The following is a 24663-nucleotide window of genomic DNA, read 5'->3' as shown; positions in this document are numbered from 1 at the left end:
GGTAAAACTGGGTAAGTGACAGTGTGACATGAATGAGATGGCCCAGTATGTCCCTACCTCTGGCATCAGTAATAAATATCTCTCTGCACTCGTTTTCTGTCTGCTGAAAACAACTCAAGCTGGTGCTGTCTGCAGGGGGGGGCATTCCAGAGTGTCTGAGGGCTTAGGGATGAGGACAAAGCATCAGACAGAACAAAAAGTCTTCCCACCATCAGACACAGTGAAGAGGGTGAGACTGAAATCAGGTCAGGTCTTTCTCCTGCCCCACTTTTGGGGGTGTTTGTTTTGTTGAGAGAACAGTTTGCACAAGCCAACCAGTGTCTGAAAGGCTTTAGCTCATTGATGGTTTTTTATATGAGGCAGGACTTTTTACAGCACGAGAGCAGATATGGCTCCATTTAAGTGATGCTTTATTAATAAGCTACTTGTTTCCAGGCTACCAGGGCTTTGTTCACCTGTTAGCAAAAGCACATTAGTAGATCTCCTGTACCAACAGGACCCCTGTTCGTATTTGGCACGTCATCTAGTACCAAGAACTCAAATTCTCTCATAGCCAGGCCAAATTTAACTCAGTGCAGTGGCAGAGGGGGAAGTCAGATGAGCAAGGCATTGCTGAAAGCCAGGGTGAGGTTCTTGTGATTTTAAAGTTGACCTGCATTAGGAACTCATTTCAGTTTCATTGTGCTTATAGTACCTCATAAAAAAAACTTCTGCAGCTAAGTCAAATGTGGGAAGAAACTTTGAGGACCACCTCAGCAGAGAAAAAGCAGCCCAGAACTTCAAAGCCTTCCTGCTGCCTTTGTGCAAGAGCAGGCTTTGGTGGTATGGCTCAGAGGGGAAGAGGAGAGGCTGCAAGGTCAGACCAGAGCCACCTGCGAAGCCCTTGACTCCTCCAGAAATACCCACGGGTTCAGAATGTTCAGTACCTTGCAGCAGACAAGGTCTAATAGCTATTTCCAGTCCTCCTGCAACCCCCAGCTCCACATCCCTTCCACAGCAGCCGCAGGATGGCAGGAGTTTGAGCACAAGCTTTTCTGCAGCACTGCATTTCAGACACCAGGCAGATGTTTGCTATAAATCCTCCAGGCAATGAAGGTCAGCGCGCCATCTCCCCCCACCCCAGGATGCGTGCTCACAGACCAACCTAAACCCAGGCTGTGGCAGTTCTGTTCTCTGCTGTGCACCAAGCAGGCATGGTTCAGGTAGGCAAATGGGCTTTATTTACACAGAGAAGGGGAGGGACTGCAGCAGTTGGAGTTTAGCCCGCAATAAGCTGCTGTGGAACCACACCTTCAGCCCTGTGAGCTTCTCTCCTGCCAGAAGAGAAACTGAAGGCTGGAAACACCAATCCAGAGCTGCATTGGGTGTAAAGATATATATTTAATTAAGTGAACAGGAACATGAACTTCTTTCATCTTAATGAACTGAGTCCACAAGTGAAATCCCTTTCCCAGCCCCTAAAACGTGACAGCTTCTTGACTGCATATACCACAGGACAAGACCCTGGATTTGCTCACTAAGCATGACTGGAAGTTTCATAACATGGAAGAAATACATACTGCAGCCATCAGTCATAAGGTAAAAAAAAATAAATCAGTGTCATTTAGACCTTTTGTGAAAAAAAGTTACTCTACTTAACAAAGGAATGCATGTTTCATTGAACTGCTGGGAGGTTCGTGTTTCATTTCTGGGCTAGCTGTCTGTACAAGTTAAGAGTCATTAGCATGATTTCAGGATCTCCGCTTTTTATGTCAAGAGCTTGCAGGAAACAGTTCAGTGCCTCTTGTAGTTTTCCACTGTCCTTCAGATTCTTCCCTCTGTCCACCAAGGTACTGTAATTACCTGAGGGAGGAGAGGAACTCCGACCAGCAGAGACGCTTTCCTGGGTGCAGAACTCCAGCTGTTCATCCGACTGAAGCTCTGCATCACCCGTGGATTCCTCCGGAGATGACTCAGTTTCATCTCCTTCAGACTGCATACTCTCTGTATGGAAGGACTCTTCTCCAGTTGAATTAAGTGTTTCTCCAGCAGGTTCTTCTTCAGGCTCAGCAGACTCCCCACTGCACTCTTCTGCTTCTTCTTCTGCAAAGTTTTCTTGCTCCTCATCGCTGTCTTCTTCTTCACCTGTGGTTCCCATGATTTCACCAATATCCTCAACCTCGTCCACCACCTTGTTGATGAGAGACCTCCTGGAAGCTGTAGACCTGTTACTGCTGTTAGTTAATTTGGGAGAAAAGATGGCTTTTGCTATGCTTCTGTCATTCTTAGGAGTAGATGCACTAATTCCCTCCAGAAATTGATGCAGAGGGCTGTTCAGGGGAGAGGACCTTTTATCAAACTGCTCTTCCTCCAGGTTTATAACCAAATGGTCCTCGTCCTCACTATCCGAAGCAATTCTTCTCATGTGCTTCTTTCTACCTGAGATGAAGACAGCACTGCCTTCCTCTGATGCTTCACTCCCTTGCAAGGAGTGGTTTGGATTTTCTTCAGCTTTGTGGGGGGGGGTTCCAGATTTACCATTCTCACTTAAGCAAGATTTTGCTGGCGATTTACACAGTCTTTCTGCTTTTAGTTGGAAGTCCTCATCTTCTGGGTGCTCCAGTGATCTTCCCCCATCTGAGGCATCTTGCAGTTCACCTTCGGACTCTTCCAGGACCAGATTGAAGTCAACTTGATCCTGGAGAGAAGGCACAGACATATCCTGCAAGCTGGTTTCCAGCATATGAGGCTTCTGGATTTCAGCGTGGACTTCTGGTAAAATGTCTGATAAATTTGGTGGTGTGGCAGACAAAGCAAGCTCAGAAACATCATTCTTCTCTGTCTCTGAGGCAGCAAATGAGTCAGGTACTTCATGTGACACTTCTGCATCTTTTAACCTCTTGGGATCATCAACCATAACAGGTTCATTAGACGAATGCTGAGAAGGCCCGTGCTGGCCATACCCAGCCTCAGTCAAGCTATCTGAATTTATGTGATCAAAAGAACTCTGTTTCTGTTTAAGAATTTGACTCTCTTTATCAAGTGGACAAAGTCCAGGTGATAGTGGTATAATGTTCAAGTCCAGGTTTTGTTCAGATCCTTGAATACTGGGCTGCGCCACTGCCTTGCTGCTAGGAAGTGGCTCTATATCCATACCAGATGTCTCCAGTTTCTCTTCATCTAACTCAATAGTCAGATTTGCCATCTTAGAGCTGATGTTGAGAGCCTGGGCCTCCGTGTCCTCTGTAAGGTCAATAACCTTGTCACTTTCACCTTTATCAGCTGCAGGTGGTGACACAAACTTACTTACATTGTTCAACCCCGGCGACCTCTTCTTTGGCTGGGAAGACAGTTCTGGTGGTCTTGGCCATGTCTCCTCAGCAGCATTTCTGATCCCTTCGATCCTCACATCTCTGAGCTGAGACTCCAACTGAACCAGCTCGTGGGCCTTCTGTACCCTCTGCTGAATGTACTGGTGGGCTTCCTCACTCTCAGCCTGCTCCTCGTGGGTCACTTCCCTTGTAAATATCAAGTCGTGATCAGATATGCCAAACATTTCCAGAGAGTGCAAATAAGCAATGTGCTCATCCAGCTGCACATCAGTCTGTCTTTGGGTGGCATGCAAAGACTGCAGCTGGATCTGAGTCGTGGATGTTCGTGTATCTTCTAACGTGAAAAGCTCCCTCAGTTCCTGTTTGGAGAAATACCTAAATGGGTTCTTTTTGTCACCTGTACTCTGTCTTATTAACGAATCCTTAAACACTTGCCTCCTGTATATCTTCTCTTCCACTGTCCCGCAGGTAATCAGCCTATAAATCACCACGTTCTCTTTCTGCCCGATCCTATAAGCTCTGTCTACAGCCTGAGCATCTGTAGCTGGATTCCAGCTGGGGTCAAAGATCACCACTCTGTTGGCTGCCGTTAGGGTGATGCCAACGCCACCAACCTGCGTGGTCAGCAGAAAGACAGAGTAGTCTCTGTTGCTCTGGAAGGCGCTGATGCGCTTCTCCCGTTCCGTCAGGTGTGTCACCGTTCCGTCAATGCGCATGATCCTAAAGCTCCTGCTGGACAAAACCCGCTCGATGATATCCAGCATCTTTCTTGACTGTGAGAACACCAGGGTTCGGTGCCCCTCCTCTCGCAGTCTCTCCAAGAGTCCTAAAAGAAAGAGCATTTTTCCAGACTCCTGGATCAGGGTCTCGTCGGGCAGATGGTCTATTTTGTTGGCACCTGAAAGCAAAGCTGCTTCACGCCCCTGATCCTGCTCCAAGTAGTCCTGTCCATCTAAGTACAGCTGGGTACATGCCCTTGCAGACAGAAGCCTGGGGTGGTCACACAGCTTCTTCAAGACAGTCAGCTCAGCCAAAGGCGATCGGGTTGTTAACAGCACTTCTTTCACGTGATCTAGACAGAGAAAGTTCCTGTAGATTTTCTCCTGCACTGGTGACAAGTACACCCATACAACAAAGTCATTTTTCCTAGTAAGAGATGGCATGACAGGAGCACTGGGCTCACTTGGATCCTCGGGAAGAGGAACGTCTGATTTCTCAGCGTGACTTTTTTTAATATCATCTTTAGTCCTTCTGAGGAAATACGGTTTTATAATTGTCATTAAGTTCTCGGAGATCTTCAGTCCCAGTGCCTTCTCACCTACAGTTGCATCCTTCTCCCTGGCCCTAGTAATAGGATTCTCGTACTCCATTCTAAACGTTTTGGCTGTTCCTAAGAGAGAACCCTGGCACGCAAAGTCAAACAAGGACCACATCTCCTGCAGGTTGTTCTGCAGTGGTGTGCCTGTGAGGAGGATGCGATGCTTCGCAGGGATTGCATATACACACTTTGTTGTTTTGTTAGACGGGCACTTGATTTTATGTGCTTCGTCAAGGACGATGTAGTCCCAAACAAAGTCCTGCCCCTGGCAGCTGGTGAGCTGCTTCCAGTTGTTAATGAGCATCTGGTAGCTTGTGATGACAATGCCACTCTTCCTCTGGATCTTCTCCAGGTTCCTGGTGCGCTCTGTCTTGCTCGTGCCGTGGAACTCCTTGACACGCAGCCCAGGGGTCCAGCGAGCAAACTCAGCCAGCCAGCTGCTGACCAGGGTGGTGGGCATGATGAGCAGGACGTGACGGATCAGCTCGCTGTCGAACATGCCTGAGAGGAAGGCGATGACCTGGATGGTCTTGCCCAGGCCCATGTCATCAGCCAGGATCCCTCCAGGTCGCCTGTCTCGGTGCAGGCGGTACAGGAACGCAACTCCCTCCCGCTGGTGCTGGAACAGCTTCCCGTGCATCTCCCCATAGAGCAGCAGGCCGCTGCCGCACACATCCACGAAGTTGCCTTCCTCCTCCTCCTCCTCCTCGTCCTCCGCCGTGGCGGCCAGCTCTGCCAGCACCGCCTCCAGCCGCTGCATGCGGCCCCGCAGCTTCTCGCTGGGGCGGATGGCGGCCGCCTGCCGGAACAGCTGCAGGGCCAGCTCCAGGTCCCCGCTGCCCGCCGCCTCCTTGGCGTCGATCACCAACCTGCGGGGCCTCCATCAGCACCGGGACCGAGCCCCGGCCCCCACCACCCCCCTCAGGCCCCAGATCCCCGTAACCCTTACCCCCCCCCCTGCCCCAGCAGCCCCCTAAATCCCCTTAACCCTTCCTTCCCCAGCCCGTCCCGGCCTCTCACCGCCGGTACCGCTCCTCCTCGGGGCCCGGTTCCGCCATGACGCCGCCCAGCGTTTCAAACGCGACCCTTTCCCGCCGTGCAAAGCACCGCGGCGCTCAGCCAATCAGCGCCTGGGGGCGGGGCGGACGGAGAGCGGCCCTCGAGTGGGCGCTGAGCGGTCCTCCCGCCGCGAGGGGGCGCTGTCTCGCGGGGCGGCGCGGGGTCGCCGGGAGACGGAGGCGCCGCCGCCGCCGCCGCCATGGAGCCGCCCGCCGCGGCCTGGGGCCTCGCCGAACGCACCGGGAGCCGCCCGGGGCCGGCGGGGAGGGGCCGGCCGGGCGGGGGCATGCAGGGCCGGCGGGGGGCGCGGGCGGCGGCGCAGAGTCTGCTCGGCGTTGAGGTGCGGGCGGGGCGGCGGGAGCCGTGCGCGCTGAGCTTGGCCCAGCGGGGCGGCCGCTACGGGTGAGTGCGGAGCAACGGAAGCGGCCGCCGGGCCTGGGATGCCTGAGCTTGCCGGGGGTGGGGCGGCTTTGTTGCTGTGCTGCCGCCCGTGTGCACGCGGGGAGGGGGTTGATCTTTACACGGCTTCGCTCTGTCCGCGCAGGGTAGTTATCCGCTCGCAGGAGAGAGAAAACTCGGAGCCGGATTACGTTCCCATCAACAGCCGCTTTAAGTGCGTGCAAGGTACGGACTCCTGCGGTGGGTTCTCTGAGGGCAGCCGAAATCCACTGCTGTTCGTTGGCAAAAAAGGAATGTCGTGGTTTTTCTTGAGCTCAGCCCCTGCACGGATTGTATGCTTCCCCCTGAAAGTAAAACCTGTGGTTTGTGGGCCTTTTGCACCTGAGCGGGGCTGCCTCGTCTCAGCACACCTGCAAGGACCTGGTGGGTTCAGGTCCTCCAGAGCCTCTGATTGGCACCCCTCAGCTGTGTGTGCACCTCGGTGGCTGCCTGGCTCTGCCCTTTGGTGCTGGCAGCAGTCAGGAGCTGTGATCTGACTGCTGGATGTTTCACTCAGTGAAGCTCAGTGAGCTTCCAGGCCCAAACAGCTGCACGTGGAATGGGAAATAACTCAAGGTGTTGCCCGGGAAAGACTTAAATAGCAGTGGATGCCCTTGGGGGAAATGCATGTTTAGCATCTTCTCCTGTTTTAGTTTATAACCTTCTGGGTAATTCAGTGTAGTTCTGGCCATCGTTTTTGCTGTGTAAGACAAGCTCTCAAGTTCATTGCCAGACGTGTTTCACAAAGGTGCTATGTCTGTTCGGATCTGAAGATTTGCAGTCTTCCCTGTAACAGTCTGACTGTCCAGCTGTCCACCAGATGTGCTGTTCTTTCTGCTGGAGCTCTTATTAGGAGCAGAGACATTTCTTCCTTTCTTAGGACTCCTGTTGCTAGAAGCAGGCAATGTGCTTTTTGATTACACGCTTGGCATACTATTCAAGGTGAAGTCTCAGTGCTTTTTCTCTTCCCTTCCAGAGGCAGAAGAAACTCTGCTGATTGATATAGCTACAAACAGTAAGTTTTATAACTATAGACAGTCACGTGTGTAAAGCTCCTTTCAGGGAACAGCCTGCCTGTTTTGGGCACTGATGAGTGCTTCTTTTACCTGCCTCCATACGTTGTGTCCTTGGACCAAGCAGGGGTGGTCTTTTCTCAAGTGTTTTCTGGCTTTTGTTGGCATCCGACTGTCATGAGATGGTCTTAACTGCCCGAATAAAACTACTGGTAATTGGTTAAACTTTAACTTCCTAAATCTCTTCTCAGGGCCCTGAATTGGCTTCAGAACATTCTCACTTCCATTTCTTTGACCTGATCTTGAGCCCCAGTTACTATCTGCCTTTAACAGCGTTCGTATGGCAATGCTCTCTCTAGTCTCTCCTTCTGCCTTTCCTTTCAGTGCTTTCTTACTACTTTTAGAGCTCTTCCCTTTGAGCTAGCAGTGGGGAAAAGGTTTCCTATAAACAGGAAAACATGACCACTGGTACCCCAAGTGGAATAAGCTCTGATGGGCTGTGAAACTTGGTTAGCAGAAACAGTGGCTGGATGTCACCTTCCATTGAAGAGCTCAGAGGATACGTAGTAACTCTATTGGCTCTGCAGACTGACTGTGTGTGTTTGCCTGAAGCAGGCTGCAAGATCCGGATACAAGGTGACAAGACTGCTGAGAGGCTCTTTGAAATCCCTGATGAGGAGCATTGCTTGGGGTTCCTTTCAGAAGTGCAGAGCATACAGGAAGGTAAGCAGAGCTGTCACTGTATTCCTGAAATCCTCAGGCCACCAGCAGTATCTGACAGGGCTGATTCTATTTCTAGCCCAGTTAAAAGACTCTTTGCCTGAACATAAGGACTCAACCAGCTGGCATCAGATGGAGAAAAACCTCCCAGGACTATTGCAGGCCTCTTCTCCAGGTATTGAAGTGACTGTCACCTTTGCATGCTCTGTGATCTGTGCAGGACGGGGCCCCTGGTGACAGGGAGCTGTGACTGATGCTGTGTTCAGCACTCTGCCTGCTGCCCCATTTCCTTCCCTCACCATGTCCCATGCAAAACAAAACATCTTTGCCCTCTGATTCTGTTGCTCTAGACTGCAGTCAGTGCCTTGGTTTGCATGTGTTACGTTGCTTTTTGCCTTGACCCTGTCACTCATGCTGAGTGTTATCAGGGCTGGTATATTGCTGTTATCTTTTGCTCTTTCCCTTCCCGTGAAGCTACATTCCTTCTCTTATTCTTTGTTGTTGTTGTTCTGAGCTGTGTTAAATTGTTTTTCATGGTATTGTGCTTGGCTTTTTCTTTATAGGTGCTCTGGGGTTTGAGGATGACTTCAGTGCTCTAAGCCTAGAGAAGAAAAGAAACATCCAGAACCACCAGTCAGGCTCTCGCCGGGAGCCCCCACCTCCTCCTGTGCCTCCGAGTAGGCAGTAAGTAGCATGGTGAATCTCTTCCCTTTTTTCCTTCTCTTCCTAGACAGCAGAACCAGTTTTAATTCTGCTCTTGCTTCCTTCTGAGGTTTCACCGAGAGAGAGAAAGTACATCAAGAGAGCAGCCAAAAGTAACCAACACTATGCGTAAAATGTTCTCACCCAACACCCAATCAGGGCAAAGAGAAGGCCTCATCAAACACATTCTTACGAAGAGAGAGGAGGAATATGTCAACCTTGAGAACTTCAGGTTAGAGCTGTGATGAGGCAGCAGTGTGCAGAGAGAATGGCAGCATTTCTTCTGTGAGCTCCAATCCAGCCCAGGTTTGAAATCTGACACGTGCATCATGCATTGCCAGCTTGGGTGGCTAAACAGGGATTTGTGCAGACTGAAAAGAAATGTCTGCAACACAGCTTCTCCTCTTTGCATCATTTCCTTTATGTGTGTCGGATCTCTGGACCTTCAAGTAAGACTGAAACATTTGGGCAGAAGGAGAAAAAAGGGAGCTGTCCCGCCACACAGCCTCGGCGTCGTCCCACACAACTTGATTTTAACAGAGCCAGATGTTTGCTAGCCCCAGTGAAATGTCTTTGTTTTTGTAGCATTCTGTAAAACTGGTGTCACTGAAGATGAGCCAAGCCTAAGAATATTTGCAGTTACCCCACAGCTGGCATTGCCCCGTGCACGGGTTGTTCATGTGTTGTCTTCTCCCAGCCTGGATGCTGTTTTGTGTGCCTGGAAGGGCTGGGTGCAGTGGTTACTGTTCTTTCTTACAGTTTGGGCTGCTTTTATACTGTAGGTTTTTTGTGGGAACGTGGAATGTGAATGGGCAGTCTCCAGACAGTGGCCTGGAACCCTGGCTGGCGTGTGACACCGAGCCTCCCGACTTCTATTGCATCGGGTGAGGAGCCATGAGCTTGCATTTACTTGTGGTGCCAGATTTCCTCCTCAGTACAGGTGTACTGTGTTTACCTGAAGCTCCTGTCGTGTTCTCAGTAGTTCCACAAAGCTGAGCTGTGTCTAAGGGAGAAGAGCTGTTTGGTTGAGGTGGGGTATGAAGTTAAACATGAAGTTTCTGTGATGCAGCAAGAGATTTTACCTGAGGTATCCACACAGCTCTCTGGTTGTCCTCAATCTGAAGTCATACTTCTCCCAGAGAGGACTTCCCTGGGTTGTATTGCAGTAGGGTCTCGAAGGCACTGTGATGAAATTCTGCTGCTGCTTTAGAGAAAAGTGAGAAAGTGAGTTTTTCTGCCAAGAAGAGATACTCACGGAGGTTTCACATTGGACCTTCCTGTAGGAAGAGAGTGATCTGTAGCACGTTCCACTTCTGCTAAGTTGGCTTGGTTTTAGATTCCAGGAGCTGGACCTCAGCACGGAGGCTTTCTTCTACTTTGATTCTGCAAAGGAGCAGGAATGGCTGGCTGCTGTGGAGAGGTCCCTGCACCCTCAGGCTAAGTATAAGAAAGTGAGTTCTGTTTGGTGCTATGGGGGTTTGTCAGAGGACTGGAATTACTGGAGGGAGCATAGAAAGGGGTTCCCCCTATTCCTGACTGAGCCAAAAAGCAGAGACTGGATCAATGTAGGATGTGTACTCAGCACATGTCTGCCACTCTGTGTATCAGTTATGCTGAACTGAGTCTGGAAAGTCTACTTGTGTCACTGTTGCAGGGGGATGTTGTATTTTGAAGTATGAATCAGTAGAGGTGGAGATGAAAACAGCTATAAAATAAGAGGCAGATTTCAGGGAGTTGGTATCCTCAGTAAAACCATAGCAGCAGGTTCAAGTTCTTTCTTAGTGTTACTCTCTCACCACTGTACAGAAACAAGGTGTGTCTTGAGCTGGAAAATGAAATGAATAGTTTCTCCCTGAAGGAATGGAAGAATTTGTGAGGAGAAATGTTCTGGAGACTGCTACCTTGGGGCAGAATTGCTTCAGCTGTGGCACTTGCTCTTTGCTCTGATTGCTTTGGAACAAGCCATTGTTTTTTCATCTCTGTTGAGCCGCTTTCCCCTTCCTTGTTGGCCCTTGTGTTTGCTGTCACACCCCTGTGCTGCTTGTTCTGCATTGTGCTCAGCTCCATGGCTTATAGGTAACAGAAAGCAGGAAAATGGAACCCTCACTGAGCTGAAGGTCGTGGTGAAGAGGCCAGGAGTCATGACAGGAATGGCAAAGGGGCTGAAGTTCCTGTGCCTTTGTGGTACATGAGTTTTGAGGCAAACTTCTACCCTTGCAGAAGGGGGAGAACAGGATATGTCTGCAGGCAGAGAGAACTGACTGAAACCATAGATAAGCCCTTGAGGTTGTGTGTAAATGTCACTCCTGCAGGGTGTGCTGCATTCTCTGACTCTTCCTAATGATTTCTGTGGTTTCAGCTTCTTCCTTCACTATGTAGGCACATCTTAATGCCTCTCACGTGAGCATGCAGGCCACGCTCAGACTGAAGGCCTCAGCACTGGCTTTCAAGGTGATGACCCAAAGCTTGCTTGGAGGGTGCAGGGAGACTATGGGCCACAAAGTGCCCTGTCTTAATGTGGCAAAGAATCATCAGCAGACCTCTGGTCTCTGCTGGGGAGCTCACGTCAGCACTGTGTTAACACTTGTGAGTTTAGCCCTGCAGATGAGAAGAACTTCTTGGCTCCAGATGGAGACTCTCTGCATTAGAGAAAGAGCTGCCATGTATTTGTGACGTTTCTGTTACCTTGCAAGGCAGCAGTGTTTGCAGGGAAACACCACGGTGGGAAATGTGGTGAGCACAGCTCTGCTGATGGCTGCTGGGTGGATTGTCTTTGAGAGGCTGACCTTGGGACAGGAGTGTCCTTTGGGTGCTGGTGCAAGCACGGATTGAGTACAGAATGTCATGAGAGACTGAGAGGGGCAGAGAAGTCAGGCAGGGTGGGCGACGTGGATGTGTGTTAGCACTGCCCTTCTGGAAACTCGGGATTCCTTTTGTTTTTGCAGGTGCAAATGGTCCGTCTGGTTGGGATGATGCTGCTCGTGTTTGCAAGGAAAGATCAGCTGAGCAACATCAGAGAGGTCATGACAGAGTCTGTGGGCACCGGAATCGTCGGAAAGATGGTGAGTCACCGAGGCCAGTGTATTGCTCCTGTGTGCCAGGGCAAGAAACGGCCCAGGCTGATTCTGTTCTCATCTCCACGCTGTCCCTGAGTGCACATCCTCCTCGAACAGCCAGTGCTGCCTGTTCTGTGCAGGGCAACAAGGGCGGCGTGGCGGTGCGGTTCGTGTTCCACAACACCACCTTCTGTGTTGTCAATTCCCACCTGGCCGCTCACGTGGAGGACTTCGAGCGGCGAAATCAGGATTACAAGGACATCTGTGCCCGGATGAGTTTTGTAAGCCCTGATGGTACCCTACCTCAGCTCAACATCATGAAACACGAGTGAGTTTCTTTTGCTGTCTTGCTTTCTTGAAGCGGTGTTAAAGAATAGAGGTCGAGTCAAGGGCGCAGCAGTGGGAGATTTTGCTCGGGTTTTTTTGGCTTAATTAACAGTGTGACTGAAAACACCAAGGTTTCTGGTGCACTAGAGCACCTGCAGCTGAGCTACCAGCTCACCTGATCCTGCAGTCACTTGGGCACTCTGTAACGGCGTTTTCCTCACGTAATAATGTTCTCATTTCAAGCAGACAGCATTTCTGGGTCAGTGGCTGAGTATTACAGGGCTTGAAAACACGGTGGGTTTTCTTGTGGTAGTAAACGGAGTATGAATATGGGAAGAAAAGGGCTAGCAGGGTGGGCAGAGTTTGTGCTTCGTAGGCCTTTTGTGTGTAGTGAGTGCTTACAATTGCTGTTGTAGTTGAAGTGAATCTGGTGGCATGAAGGCAATACTTGATTCTTTTTTTATGGAGTGACAGTGGTGCTGTATAACCCAAACCAAAGCCCATCACGTGTGCAGCAAAGTGTATGAATTCACTTTTCATAAGCCTACTGCAAACTAATAATAGTTCTGTAGTTAATAATTAAGCCATTAAAAATGTCATGTGTTAGATCACCCTGGATAATTCTCTAATGGAAAGGTTGAGGGTTGGTTATGGACAGGAAGAACTTCGACACTAGAGGGAGGGTTAGATTTTTATCCTTGAATGAAACCTTTATGGGTTAAAGAGAGAATATCACCAGAGTGTGGGTCTGCTTGGAAACAGAGAAGCAGAGTAAGAACGGGTGCTGATGAGATGGGGCTGGTAGATAAGACAGAAGCATTCTAGAGATCATAATTTTAAAGGCATCATACTCGTGCTTTTTCAAGTTCTGTGTCAGCCAGTCTGTGCTGGGTTGGTGATAAGGTAGAAAGGCAGTGGGAAACAAACTGGTATGACTGTGGTGTTACATAAGCTACAAGCATGCAGATACATGTGTGTGAGCCTGTGTAACTGGTTAGCAGGCAGGAGTGAGTTCTGTGGTTGCCACCTCCTGTATGTAGGAAGAGTCAGAGCAGCAGGAGGACTCTGTAGCTCGGGAGGTTTTGAAGCCTTGGTGATACACATGGGTTTTGCTTCACTGAAGATTTGGTGATGATCTCGAGGCTGTTTTTCAGCCTGAGGCAAACTCAAGTATTTCCCATTAAACCAAGCCTTCAATCCCATGTGGGATTACAGAGGAGATGCTGTAAAGGAGCAACGGGGGGGATGGGGCAGATGCCACTAGAAATTTCTGTTGTCAAACTCAGTCTTTCACATCTCCTATTGCCTTCTGTGTGTTTCAGTGTTAATCACCAGCAAGCCTGGTGATTATCCTACCCACCCCTCCTTCCCTGTGTGGTTTACAATGCTGACTGCTGGCTCTTCTCTTCCGTGTTTGTTTTCAGTGTTGTCATCTGGCTAGGAGACTTGAACTACAGGCTTTGTATCCCTGATGCCAACGAAGTGAAAAATCTTATCAGTAGGAACGAGCTTCAAAAGTTGTTGACATACGACCAGGTCAGTGAACTCCACCTTTGTTTGCTCCATACTTGTGAGGTCATCTTGGCTCACGTTGTGCCTGTGCTCGGGAGGAGCTGGCTCTCTGCAATAAGTGTCTATAGGCAGTGATGCTAGAACCTAGGCAGAGCTCTGAGTGTGTTCGTGGCATCCACCCCCTAAACCAAACTAGTTTGTACACGGTGTTGGGGTTAGCTGTGACTCAGACAATTGCTGTGGAGGTGTCCTTGACTCTCGCTGGAAGATTTCTCTTGTGAGGACAGGCTACAGTCTGGAATGCAGGAATTTGTAACAGCAACAACAGCTGCTGTAGTCAGAGTCCTGGAAAAGGTGGCTTAGAGACCATTAGTTGGCTGCTCAGACAGTTTGACCTAAATTCTGTGCTGTAGTCTTCCCCACTCAGTGCTTCTTTGCAGCATGCAAGACAGCACCAGATGTGTCTTTAAGATGCAGCAGTCTACCTGTGAAATATGAGCCAATATAACGTAGTGGCATCTCTGACACATGATCAAACAGTAAATCTGATGGTTCCTGTTTCTCATTTGTGCTGTACTACAGAGCTTCATGTGGGGAACACCTGCAGCATAGATTTTTGTGTGAGAACAGAATCTAGGAAGCTTTGCAGCGGAGTAGAAGGGGAAAGGGAGGCAGCATCAGGTTGTCATTTGAGCACAATCCCAGTTGCTTTTGCTGAACAATTGACAGTGAAATATTAATGATGGTGCTGCTTAAGCCTGAAAACTGATGAAGGCATTTAGCACAAGTGGAACAATTGATATTTCCCTTAATTTGATACGTGCTGCCTGCATGATTTTGCTGAGGAGCACCGTGCCTGTTTGCATTCAGTCTGGAAAACTCCCCGCTGGTGTGTTGAATTCTTACCTTTGCTGAAGGGGTAATATGTGAGAGAGAAATCCCGTGGTCACAGGTTGCAGTTGCTCCATCTGTAGATCTGCTCTCTGCTGGGGAGGGTGGGTTGTTTGGCGTGGTTTGGTGTTGGGTTCGTTTTTGTTGTTGTTTGTCTGCCTCTCGTTTTGGATTGGTTTTGGAAAGTGATCTTTTTCTGCTTCTAGCTGAATATTCAGCGCACTCATAAGAAGGCATTTGCAGATTTCACTGAGGGAGAGATTAAATTCATCCCCACGTATAAATATGACTCGAAAACTGATCGCTGGGATTCCAGGTAAGCGTGCTGCTAATTGACATCTTCTTGCAAAATGTGGTTTCCTGCTTCCTCAGGGTAGAAATGCCCCTCAGTGGTGGTGGTTGGAGGGCACGGGCAGGTTTGTACTCCTTTGTTTTCCCTGCTTTCTGAAATAAGCACATCCTTTGTACGCTGAGAGATGTGTGCCTTAAACCTCAGTCTTTACAACAACCACAAATGTCTCTGCACTTGGAGGGGTTTTTATTGCTACCAAAGACAAACAGCATGAAAGGAGTTGGAGAGAGGAAGAAATGGGCTCTGTGAGTCATCCTGTCCCCTGCCTTGCACACCTGCAGGGGTGGCTACCTTGGGATAGCAGCAGGGGTTCCTCCTCGTTGCTGTCTGCTCGGTGCCTCCCATGAACACTTACATATCTGCTGCAGAAACTTGCTGTAGGTTGAGAAACTCTCAAGAGGGTGTTTCAAACCGTACAGCAATCAGATTTTACTCTGCCTGTGTTTATGAATCAGTGCTGCAGTTAATCTGGGGAAGGAAAACCCAGGATTCAGACTTTGTAACATAATGGTAATCGCTGAGTAGACTTTTCCTAATGGAAACAGTGGGTGATGGATCGAGCTGTAATGTGCAGAAGGGCAGCAGAAGAAACCAGTGCAGCTTGGGTCCTGCTGCACTTGGGCTCAGACTGTGGAAACTGCTGTTTGTGGTCACAGTTTCCTGAAGCTGGAAGAGATTTTAGCTACTGTAGAGGGAAGGGGAAGAAAACAGAAGAAATACCATCATATTCCAGTTGAGGGAAGTGTGGGAGTTAATTCCATCACTGCTGATGTGCTCACTGGGGGCAGGGGTGAGGGAAGCTGCCTGGTTAGGAGGAGGAGCAGTCTGGATGTTTGTGAACTGTTGGATTCCCTTGTTAACCTGCGTTTCCTTGCAGTGGAAAGTGTCGTGTGCCAGCGTGGTGTGACCGAATCCTCTGGAGGGGTGGGAACATTAATCAGCTCCACTATCGCAGCCACATGGACCTGAAGACGAGTGACCACAAACCAGTCAGCGCTCTTTTCCACATCGGGGTAACAGCTTTTGTCTGCTGTGGAAGGGCAGGACCTCAGCGTTGCGTGCGTTCCTTGGGGAGCTGGTCGTGTAGCCAGTGTTCAGCTGTGAGCACTGTGACAGGAGGGCAGTAAATAAAACACAAAGGGTGTCCACGTGGCAGGTGTGCTGCTGCTTGGCAGCCCTGCTGACCTCTGCAGAGCAAACTGCAGCTGTGGTCCTCATGTGCAGTGTAACCCAGGGCTGTAGTGTTGGGGCAGTGTTATAACGAAGTGCTGCAGGTGTCTGCTGTCCTTTACCCCAAGCAGATGTGGTTTTGTAGTAGAGAGGAAGGTAATCTTATTGGCTGCTTTAATGATGCTTATCTTCTGAGGTACAGCCTGAAGGATGAGTAATGCTGCAAGCTGTTAATACTTTTCTACAGAGTCTCCCAGTGGCATGATCCATTGCACAGAAACACCCCCAAAAGAGTTCCTGTGAGGCTGATGGGAAGCTTTGCTGAGCACTTGCTGGTTTTCCACAGGTGAAGGTTGTGGATGAGCAGAGGTATCGGAAGGTGTTTGAAGACATCGTCCGCATGATGGACAGAGTGGAGAATGACTTTCTTCCTTCGCTGGAGCTGAGCAGGAGAGAAGTGAGGATGCAATCCAAATCGTTGCCCACTTCCCAAACACATCAGCTTTAGAAGTGCCAGAACTTCTAGAGATTTTGATTCACCAAACTGAATTGTAGGAAGTTTACCTGTTATCTTGTGATCAGGTGTTTGATTAGAAGGAGCATCTTACCTTGGCTTCTTGACAGATCTTCTGTTACAAGTTTTGCATTGTGTAGGCTCGTAGACCATAGGCTGCCATGAAGGCCTGGGTGGCTGTGTGTTCTCTCATTCCCAGTAATGTCATCTGTGTTTTCTGCTCTCTTTGCAGTTCCACTTTGAGAATGTGAAGTTCCGACAGCTGCAGAAACAGAAGTTCCAGATAACCAACAACGGACAGGTCGCCTGTCACTTCTCCTTCATCCCAAAGCTCAGTGACAGGCAGTACTGTAAGCCCTGGCTTCGGGCTGAGCCTTGTGTAGGTTACCTGGAGCCAAGTGAGTTTTGCTGCTGTTGCAGCGTGTTGGTGCATACTGCCATCCCACCTCTGACCAGTCCTTCCCTTCTTTCCTGCCTCTCACCCTTTCCACCATCATCCTTGTCTGTCTGTCTGTTCGGTTTTGTGGCCACTGTCCCTGTTGTGTACGTCTTTGTCATCGTGAGGAGTGTGTCTCTGTTGATGAGAGCTGCTGCTTGTTGCAGATGAGAGTGTGGACATCTCCCTGGATGTGTACGTCAGCAAGGACTCTGTAACCCTTCTGAACTCGGGCGAGGATAAAATAGAGGATATTCTCGTCCTTCACTTGGCCAGAGGGAAGGACTATTTCCTCACCATCAGTGGGAGCTACCTGCCCAGCTGCTTTGGCACATCCCTAGAGGCCCTGTGCCGAATGAGACAACCCATCCGGGAGGTTCCAGTCACCAAACTCATTGACCTGGTAAGCAGCAGCATTCCTGGAGCACAGGCTGCTTCAGTGGGCACGTCCTATTTACCCTGCAGTTCTCTTAGCAGGGAGAGGGCATACTCCCTTCTGCTTCCTCCTAAAAGCAGGAGTGTTGCCTTCTGCTTGGCTCAGTTACACTGTCTCCAAGCTGATTTACTTCTTCCAGAGCATGACATTTGTTTTTTTTGTGATTTCCTTTCACCACCAATGGTTTTCGGTAGCCCTTACTTTGTCTGCCATTTGTTTAACTAAATCCTAAATATTACATGATGGTGAGACACAACAGTGATCCCATCTGCCTGTGTGTGCATTACTGCCTATTGGTGCTGGCATGCTCAGCTGAGTGCCACCACTGTGCCATAAGCAGTATGACTGAAACACTCTCTTCTGAGATGCCACGGGGAGGGCTACAGGATCCTTTTCCTTCTGGACAGCTGTGGGTTTTGCTTTGCTTGAGGAAGGCAATAGACAGGAGCAGGGCCAAAGAAAGGAACTGGGTGCTGTTAAGTGTGCTGATGGCTAAGCTCAGCACATGGCCAGTCCTGCAACCTCTTGAGTCACTTCCTGTCATGCTAACCACCGTGAGCAAGCTCTTCTGCAGTGCAGGGATAGCTCTTAATCTCCCCAGATTTCATCAGTCCCCTTGCATTAATATACATCTGAAGCCACCTACATGTCTACGAGACATTGTGTTTTGTACCCTCATGGTCTTTTACCTTTTTGGTACCTTGCAGCTGTTTGTGGGCTTCCATCCCATTTTGGGGGGCATTAATTCTTGGTTTTAGCCTGCTTTCATTCCTCTTTTCTCGTGGCGTTTCCTGGCCTTGCTTCAACACAGTTTAGCAGTTGTTGAGGTTTAGGCTACTTACCCATTCATCCAGGAAGGCCATTTGTATTCTGCTCGTGTGAACAGTTAGGCCAGTTCTTTCAGTCTCTCTGATGTGTTATACCTGTCCTCTCTTCTTACACGTTACAGTTTTGTCCTTCCATTCATTTCTTTGAGCTGCTGCTTACTCACATCTGTAGATTTGACAGCTTCAACTCCCCTTGGCTTAAGCTCCTTTCTCTTCCCTTTAGTAGCTGCCCCACCCTTGCTGACTCTTCCAGTTCCCTCCCTTTCTAGTAAACATCCACTTTTCTCACTGGCCCAACATGCAGAAAAACCACTTGTTATGCTAGAATTACAGTTTTTGTAATCGTGAGATTAGGCTGAGCAGCATCCAGGTGGCAAGGTATGGTTTTTGCCTCCTCAATTCAAGCTGCTAATCCAGGCCTCAAACTCCTCACACTTCTCAGGATTCAGCTGTTAATTGTTCTCGTCTTAGAAGTGTGTCACACTTGGTCTGGTGCATTTTGTCATCTTGGTGACTTTTCCTCAGCTCCTCAGTGCTCAGCACTGACTTCTTGCTTATGGGTGGGAACTCAGGCCTGGATTCTTAGCTTCTGCCCTCTTGGATATGCAGATGCTTTTCTGTTTGTCATCTGTTCGGCTTCCATTCCCTCTAGATTTCCTTCTTCTGTTATTCAGTGAAACATAGAGAAGTGCAGGAAACAAAACAATCGGGGAAGAGCAAAATGTGAAAGCACTCTGTCCCGATGTCTGCAGGAAAGCAGCAGTCTCTTCTGTCAGTGAGGTCACTTTGACTGCACTACTTCAGCTGGAACTTGTTAAGCAGACTCAAGGAATAAAATGTGTTACAGCTCAAAGCCAAGCTTAGTCACTAAGATTATAAAGCTGGTGTCACGTTGGAGCTATTGAGGTCTGTTTTCTTTGATCATACCTGTGAGTTGGAGGCAGGAGAAGACGAGCACTTTCTACAAGGGAGAACGGTGTGTGTTAACCACTGCACAGCCCGGAGGAGTTCTGGTTTGGTTACTGGTATTTTGCAAATGTTCAAACTGTGCAGAGTAGGCAGTGTTTGTATATTAAGCCCTTATGTGGTGTAAGGGCTTCAGTGCGTTGGCCTTGTGAAGCTGTTATCTTCAGCAGAGGGAGATTTGGAGAGCACAGGTCTGTGTGAGAGGCAGCCTGGTGCAGGACAGCAGAGTGGAGGTGGGAGTGTTTGGAAATTATTTTCCTGCTTTTCTCAGAAGAAGCTGCTGCCACTTGAGCATCCTGCTTCTGGGGTTTAGTCTTAACCTCTCATCCTCCTGTTTGTCTTTTCTCTTGGGGTCCTCCTGGGGGCTTCAAGAGGCCTCTTGGAAAGTGTTTCTCAGGAGCAGCCAGCCGTGCTGGTGAGCAGACTCTGTGCCTCAGTGCTGGCTGGGGGATTGGACATGGAGCCTGGGGGAGTTTGGCATGCTCCTCGGTGCAGTGTGCTAATGCTATTAGGTTGAGACAGACGAGCAGCCTGGGGTTTTGAGCACAAACACTCGTTTCCCTGACTGTACACAAAGCTGCTTAGGGGGCCTGCTAGCTCCACAGCTGCCACGCTCTCAGAAATACAGATTTAGCCTGGTGAGTGTTTTCTCTCTGGCCTGGTCACAGGAGAGGATGGCTGAAGTAAGACATCTATTTCCAACAGGGCAGATTCAAGAAGGGGAACTTCTCCCTGGCAGATATCTCTCATCCGTCTGCGGCTCAGCAGCGAGCAGTGCTGCTGCAAGGCTGCTTCAGGGAGTTCACAGAAACCCTGATGAGGCTGTGCATCATGTGAGCAGGATTTCTGCTAGCTGGCAGGCCAATCTCCTGCTGTAGGTTTAGCTTTGGCCATGTCAGCACAATGTGTGAAGGAACTGGCGTGCGTTGGGTTCTCGTAATGCGTGCTGCGTGTCTGCTTAATTTGAGCTCGCCCTTCTCTCTCTTAATGACACTTTCTCCTCTTCTCTCTTCCCCACTGCTCTCAGGGAGAAGACAGCTTCTTAGAAAAGGTAACGCAATCGATTGCTGGGGAAGTCTGCTTCTTGGTGACTTGTTTGTAAAGAATGAGAGTTGGTTTTCTGCTGAAGAGGGCAGGGGAGGTGGGTCCAGTGGGAGTGCTTTTTCCAGCAAAGCCTCTTAGCACAGCTGTGGGCCCAGAATAGAAGAGGACACATAGGAGCACAGGGTGACCCCACAGACAAGATGGGGCCAGCCCAACTGGGCTGTTTAAACCTCACCAAATTTGCTATGGCTGAAAGCAAACACAGCACCTCCTGATCCAGGCAGCAGTGGTGAATGCTTCCAGCAGGGGCTGGCAACCTGTCACGAATCTGAACCGTGCACGCGGGATGGATTCACCACAAGCAGCTTTTCCAGATGTGGGGAAAGGGCTGAACGAGTCAACAGCAATCTTTTGCTCTTTCCGTCTCTACGTGCCCTCCTGCAGGAGGAGATGTTCCTCTGCCTCCTCCAGGGCAGCGCTTGGGCTGCCACTCCTTCCTAGCAGCAGCGGAGGGGGGGATGTGGGTGCCTCCTGGGAGCGTCCTTTTGCGCAGCATCTCTTCCTGCGGAGGGGAGGCAGAGATGCCTTCAGTTCCTCGCAGACGGCAGGAGAGGGCGCTCGGTGCCCAGCCGATGCTCGAGGACGGCCCGAGCCTCCTCTGCCTCTGCTGCAGCAGCTGGGGAGGGCTCGGCAGCGCTCCCCGTCGTGCCGAGGGCAGCCTGGCAGAGGGGATGCTGTGATGCCCCACAGTGTGGGTTGGTTTGGTGCTTCAGCCCTCGAGGAGGGTCCGCAGCTGTTGCTTTTTCTTTCTTCAGAAGGGTGTCGTGAGTAATGTGCTTGCTTAACGCACTGCTTCTGAAGCATCCCTCTGTGCCTGGGTGAGTGAGGCAGGTGTGAAGCTGTGACCCAGCAGGGTGAAGCTGAGTGCTGTGCTGTGTGGCAAGTGTGGCTGTCGGGGCTCGAATCAGGGGAATCCAAACCCAGCCTGAGCTGGCTGCGGGTGATTGTGTGACAGAGATCACTGTTGTCATGGAAGCTAGCAGCAAAAAATGAAGTGCTTTGTGTTGGGCTTGTGGTGCTCCTCTGCTGGTGTCCTTCGGATGCATCCCTGCTCGTGTTGGTCTGCTCTGGGTGGCTGTGCTGGTCGTGCTTTGGGAGAGCAGCGTGTGCTGTTTCCTGGGGAGCACACGGGAACGTGAGCAATCAGAAAGTGAGAGTAAAAGGAAGCAAGAAAACGTTGTTAAAGATCGGAGCGTGGAGGTTTCTGAGCAGGTGAGCTCCTCATCAGCCTCATGTGAGTACAGCAGGACAACAGGAGAGTGGTGGTGGTGGCACCAGTGTTCAGCAGGCACCTCTCCTTAGGAGAATCAGGAAAGAAACCTTAGAGCACCGAGCTGATTGAGTCACGTGTCGTCAGAGAATGCAGGAGGCAGTAAGACTTGTCCTTGACTGTACATCCAGAGGTCAGCTGGGCTTAAACTGAAACGTGGAATCTGGAGGACTCGTTATGCTGTGAGCCTGTGATGATGGTGGGAGCGGTGACTCGGACATCTTGGACATGAGAGCTGATGGCTTTGGGGACTGTCATGTGCTGGTGCATGGTGGGTCAGCAGGTTGTTCTGTGGGAGGGAGCAGGGCACGGACCTGCTGTCTGTGTGCTGGAGGAGGAGGGCCAGGTGAGTCCTGGCTGCTGCTTCCCCCCTCCTCCACGCTTCCTGTACCAAGATCCTTCTGGAGGGACTGGGGTTTCCCTGCAGCCTTTGTGTGCTCTTTGCCACCAGGAGAAGTCTGCGCTGCAGATTGGCTTCCTGAACAGTGAGGACGAAAGCGAGATGCCACTGCAAGTGCCAAAGGAGATCTGGCTTTTGGTGGACCACCTGTTCAAGCATGCTTGCCACCAGGTGAGGGAGAGGGCACCTGCCTGCAGCGGGAAGCTTTTGTGAGCTTGGTTTATCAGTGACACCAGCAGGTCAGCTCCAGTTTGGTGTTTATAAGGCTTTTCCCCTCTGCTTGAGGCGTTTCCTGGGTGCCAGCTCTCATCCTCACTGTATGCCTCAGCTTCCACGAGGAAGGTGACTTTTCTCATCCCCATGCTGACCCCGTTGTCTTTGGCAGGAGGATCTGTTCCAGACCCCAGGCATGCAGGAGGAGCTGCAGCAGATCATCGACTGCCTGGACACCAGTATCCCTGAGACAATCCGTATCCTTGCTGCTCATGGCGTTCCCGGGAGCCCACTGCACCTCAGCTCTGCTGTGAAATCTCCCTGGGGAGAGCTTTTGTGGTAGGGTCCTGCTGGGAGGTCTGGCTATGCTGTGCACCTCAGAGATGCCCTCTGCTCAGGCTGGCTGACACGGCTGCAGGGACACTGCTGCAAGGCTGTGCTGAGTGCACAGTGACAGCTGGGTGCCGGGGAGCAGAGGGCCTCAGGGGTGGGCAAAAGCAGTGCAGGGTGCACGTCACAGCATTTTGCGTGGCTGGGGGAGGGGCAGAGAAGGAGGGCTGAGGTGTCAGGGAGCAGAGAAGGAGGGCTGAGGTGTCAGGGAGCAATTAGGCAGGCAGAGCTCAGGCACAACCCGCAGGGAGGAAGCAGCAGCAGCTAAGCAAACGGGAAGGCAGAGACGCAGTGGGGGGGGGGGTGGTCCGTGTGCTCCGTGTGTCCCTTGACTCCCTCTGCCCAGCGGGCAGCAACCACTCCGTGGCTGAAGCACTCCTCATCTTCCTGGAGGCTCTGCCCGAGCCGGTGATCTGCTACGAGCTGTACCAGCGGTGCCTCGACTGCTCGCATGACAGCCGGCTCTGCAGACAGGTACAGTGCTGCCTCTGCCTCCAGCTGTGTGCTGCAGGCTCAGCAGGGCCTTCCCCGCTGCTCTGAGCTCTTGGTGCTGGGATTCACTGTGTCCCTGAGGGCTGGCGTGGGGCTCTGGGAGTGTTGGTGGTGGGTGCGGTGGCCCCAAGTGTGCACAGTGTCACCCTGAGCGTGTGAGGAATAGCCCCAGGGATTGAGACAACCTCCCCTGGTCTCAAGGGCTTAAACACCTGCAGAGTGGTGTGCTTCCTCTAAGCACTGTGAGCAGCTCCTAGAAACAGCAGCTGGGGCAACGAGCAAAGCCAGGCATGTCCTCAGGCAGAGGAAGAAGTCGGGCATGTTTTCAGAGCTGGCCTCGGGAAGCCTCATCCTGCTCCTCGTGCTGCTGGATGTGACCAGAAGACGAGCTCAGGGCACTGTCAGGTTTTACCCAGGGATGTGTTTCTCCTGGAGGGAGTTAGCAGGAGCTGACGCGGTGCCCTCAGCCCCGGGCTGCAGCTGGTGTCTCACCCAGGTGCAGCAGGAGGGGAATGCTGCCCACCTGCAGTCTGGAGCTCCTCAGCTCAGCCTGGCCGTGCTGTGTGTGTTTCCTTTGCAGGTGATTTCTCAGCTGCCTCGCTGCCATCGCAGCGTGTTCCGGTACCTGATTTCATTCCTCCGAGAGCTGCTCAAGTACTCCGAAGACAACAACGTCTCTGCCACCATGATCGGTAAGGCTGCGTCTCCTCTCTGCCTCCTCCCTGAGTCCTGTCCCCCTCCTGGCACCTCACAGGTCTCCATTCCTCCTCTGTAACTCTGCCTCTGCAGCCACCTTGTTCACCAGCCTCCTGCTGCGGCCTCCCCCCAACCTGATGGCCAAGCAGACCCAGCAGGACCGCCAGCGTGCCATCCACTTCCTCTATGGTTTCTTGCTTGCCGGGGATGAGGAGTGACTCCTGCCACTTGCCAAACCAGGCCCCGTGCTGCCGGTGGCTCCTGAGGGGCAGAAGGCTCTGAGCTACTCCAAGTGCTGTGTTCACAGTTGCGAGGGAAGCGTCGTGCTCTCCTTCGTGCTGCTGTGCCCTGCACAGTGGAGGGCTGCGCTCCCATTGCACCGCCATCCATGCCAGGAGCTTCCTGCTTTCTCCCTCGGATCTGGGTGGGTCTGCTGCTAGCTGAGCCCACCCCTCCCTCCGTGTCACCGGTTCCCTGCACCACGCTTCTCTCTCCTTGGCACCTCCATCTCCCTGGGGTCGTTTCAGGGAAGGGTGGAGAGTACTGGTGCTGTCCCTGCAGTGCCAGGCGTGCGTGCTGCTGAGAGCTCTGTGCTGTTACAGGTGTGGGCCACGTGCCACCCTCGGCCACGCAGCAGACTGAGTAAACCTGACACACCATCACTGTGCTACTAAAGGATTGTGCCAGGAGGGTTATCTGGACACGTGGCCTCCTCCCTTCCCTCCGTTAGTGCAGTATCCTCTTCCCTGCTTCCCTTCCCCGGGCGTAAGGCTTTGTCATTCCGGTCCCCTGCTCCGGCCCCTGCACTTCTGGCACCAGAGCACTGCTCTCCCCCTGTCCCACCCCTGTGCCCTGCTTTCCTTCTGGGCCAGAGGTGCTCGTGGCTGGGTGGGGGAGCCCGCACCAAGCAGCCTTGGGTGCTGCACACAGTTTCTTTGGAGCTGTCCTTGGCCGTGGGCAGAGCAGGGCCCAGCTCCTGGCCCCCAGCCCTGCCTGAGCAGCGGGCAATGCCGGGTGCCTTCATCTCCTGAGGGAGAGGGGTAAGAACGG

General features: G+C 51.3%; 2 protein-coding genes and 1 long non-coding RNA gene across 5 annotated transcripts; 2 read left to right on the top strand and 1 right to left on the bottom strand.

Moving 5' to 3' along the window:
- Nucleotides 1–1116: 1116 nt before the first annotated feature.
- On the top strand, nucleotides 1117–2652 carry LOC136044153 (uncharacterized). The gene is made up of 3 exons (XR_010621789.1): nucleotides 1117–1578; nucleotides 1830–2353; nucleotides 2573–2652. It is a non-coding gene; the product is annotated as an uncharacterized LOC136044153 (long non-coding RNA).
- Nucleotides 1682–5706, bottom strand: ERCC6L (ERCC excision repair 6 like, spindle assembly checkpoint helicase). Its single transcript, XM_065729232.1, has 2 exons — nucleotides 5650–5706; nucleotides 1682–5498 (listed from the first exon to the last, which is right to left on the bottom strand). Exons 1-2 carry the CDS (start codon nucleotides 5685–5687, stop codon nucleotides 1682–1684), a joined length of 3855 nt encoding a protein of 1284 aa, XP_065585304.1. The 5' UTR covers nucleotides 5688–5706.
- A 181-nt stretch (nucleotides 5707–5887) lies between these two features.
- On the top strand, nucleotides 5888–24144 carry OCRL (OCRL inositol polyphosphate-5-phosphatase). 3 transcript variants are annotated; one of them, XM_065729236.1, is made up of 23 exons: nucleotides 5888–6090; nucleotides 6233–6312; nucleotides 7103–7141; nucleotides 7752–7862; nucleotides 7939–8034; nucleotides 8423–8543; nucleotides 8632–8793; nucleotides 9344–9445; nucleotides 9898–10012; nucleotides 11507–11623; nucleotides 11758–11945; nucleotides 13369–13480; nucleotides 14554–14663; nucleotides 15577–15712; nucleotides 16216–16326; nucleotides 16616–16781; nucleotides 16987–17222; nucleotides 20076–20099; nucleotides 21874–21993; nucleotides 22208–22292; nucleotides 22772–22899; nucleotides 23498–23609; nucleotides 23707–24144. In XM_065729236.1, the coding sequence occupies exons 1-23, from the start codon at nucleotides 5888–5890 to the stop codon at nucleotides 23829–23831; spliced, it is 2799 nt and encodes a 932-aa protein (XP_065585308.1). In that variant the 3' UTR covers nucleotides 23832–24144. The 3 variants fall into 3 exon arrangements, with proteins under 3 accessions (XP_065585308.1, XP_065585310.1, XP_065585309.1); XM_065729238.1 differs by having other exon boundaries at nucleotides 5995–6090; nucleotides 7755–7862; XM_065729237.1 differs by lacking the exons at nucleotides 5888–6090; nucleotides 20076–20099 and having other exon boundaries at nucleotides 6271–6312; nucleotides 7755–7862.
- Nucleotides 24145–24663: the final 519 nt, after the last annotated feature.

This window comes from Cyrtonyx montezumae, unplaced genomic scaffold (assembly GCF_038088225.1).
Source record: "Cyrtonyx montezumae isolate F1298 unplaced genomic scaffold, pur_monq_1.0 scaffold_11, whole genome shotgun sequence".
NCBI classification, from domain to species: Eukaryota; Metazoa; Chordata; class Aves; order Galliformes; family Odontophoridae; genus Cyrtonyx; species Cyrtonyx montezumae.
This window is presented reverse-complemented; position numbering and strand designations above follow the sequence as displayed.

Excerpts from the sequence above, each read along its gene's own strand:
- ERCC6L (XM_065729232.1), bottom strand. The coding sequence starts at position 5,687 with ATGGCGGAACCGGGCCCCGAGGAGGAGCGGTACCGGCG. Across the intron at positions 5,499-5,649 it reads GAGGAGGAGCGGTACCGGCG|GTTGGTGATCGACGCCAAGG; the intron begins GTGAGAGGCCGG and ends GAGGCCCCGCAG.
- OCRL (XM_065729236.1), top strand. The coding sequence starts at position 5,888 with ATGGAGCCGCCCGCCGCGGCCTGGGGCCTCGCCGAACGCACCGGGAGC. Across the intron at positions 11,946-13,368 it reads CTCAACATCATGAAACACGA|TGTTGTCATCTGGCTAGGAG; the intron begins GTGAGTTTCTTT and ends GTTTGTTTTCAG. Across the intron at positions 22,293-22,771 it reads CAGTATCCCTGAGACAATCC|CGGGCAGCAACCACTCCGTG; the intron begins GTATCCTTGCTG and ends CCCTCTGCCCAG.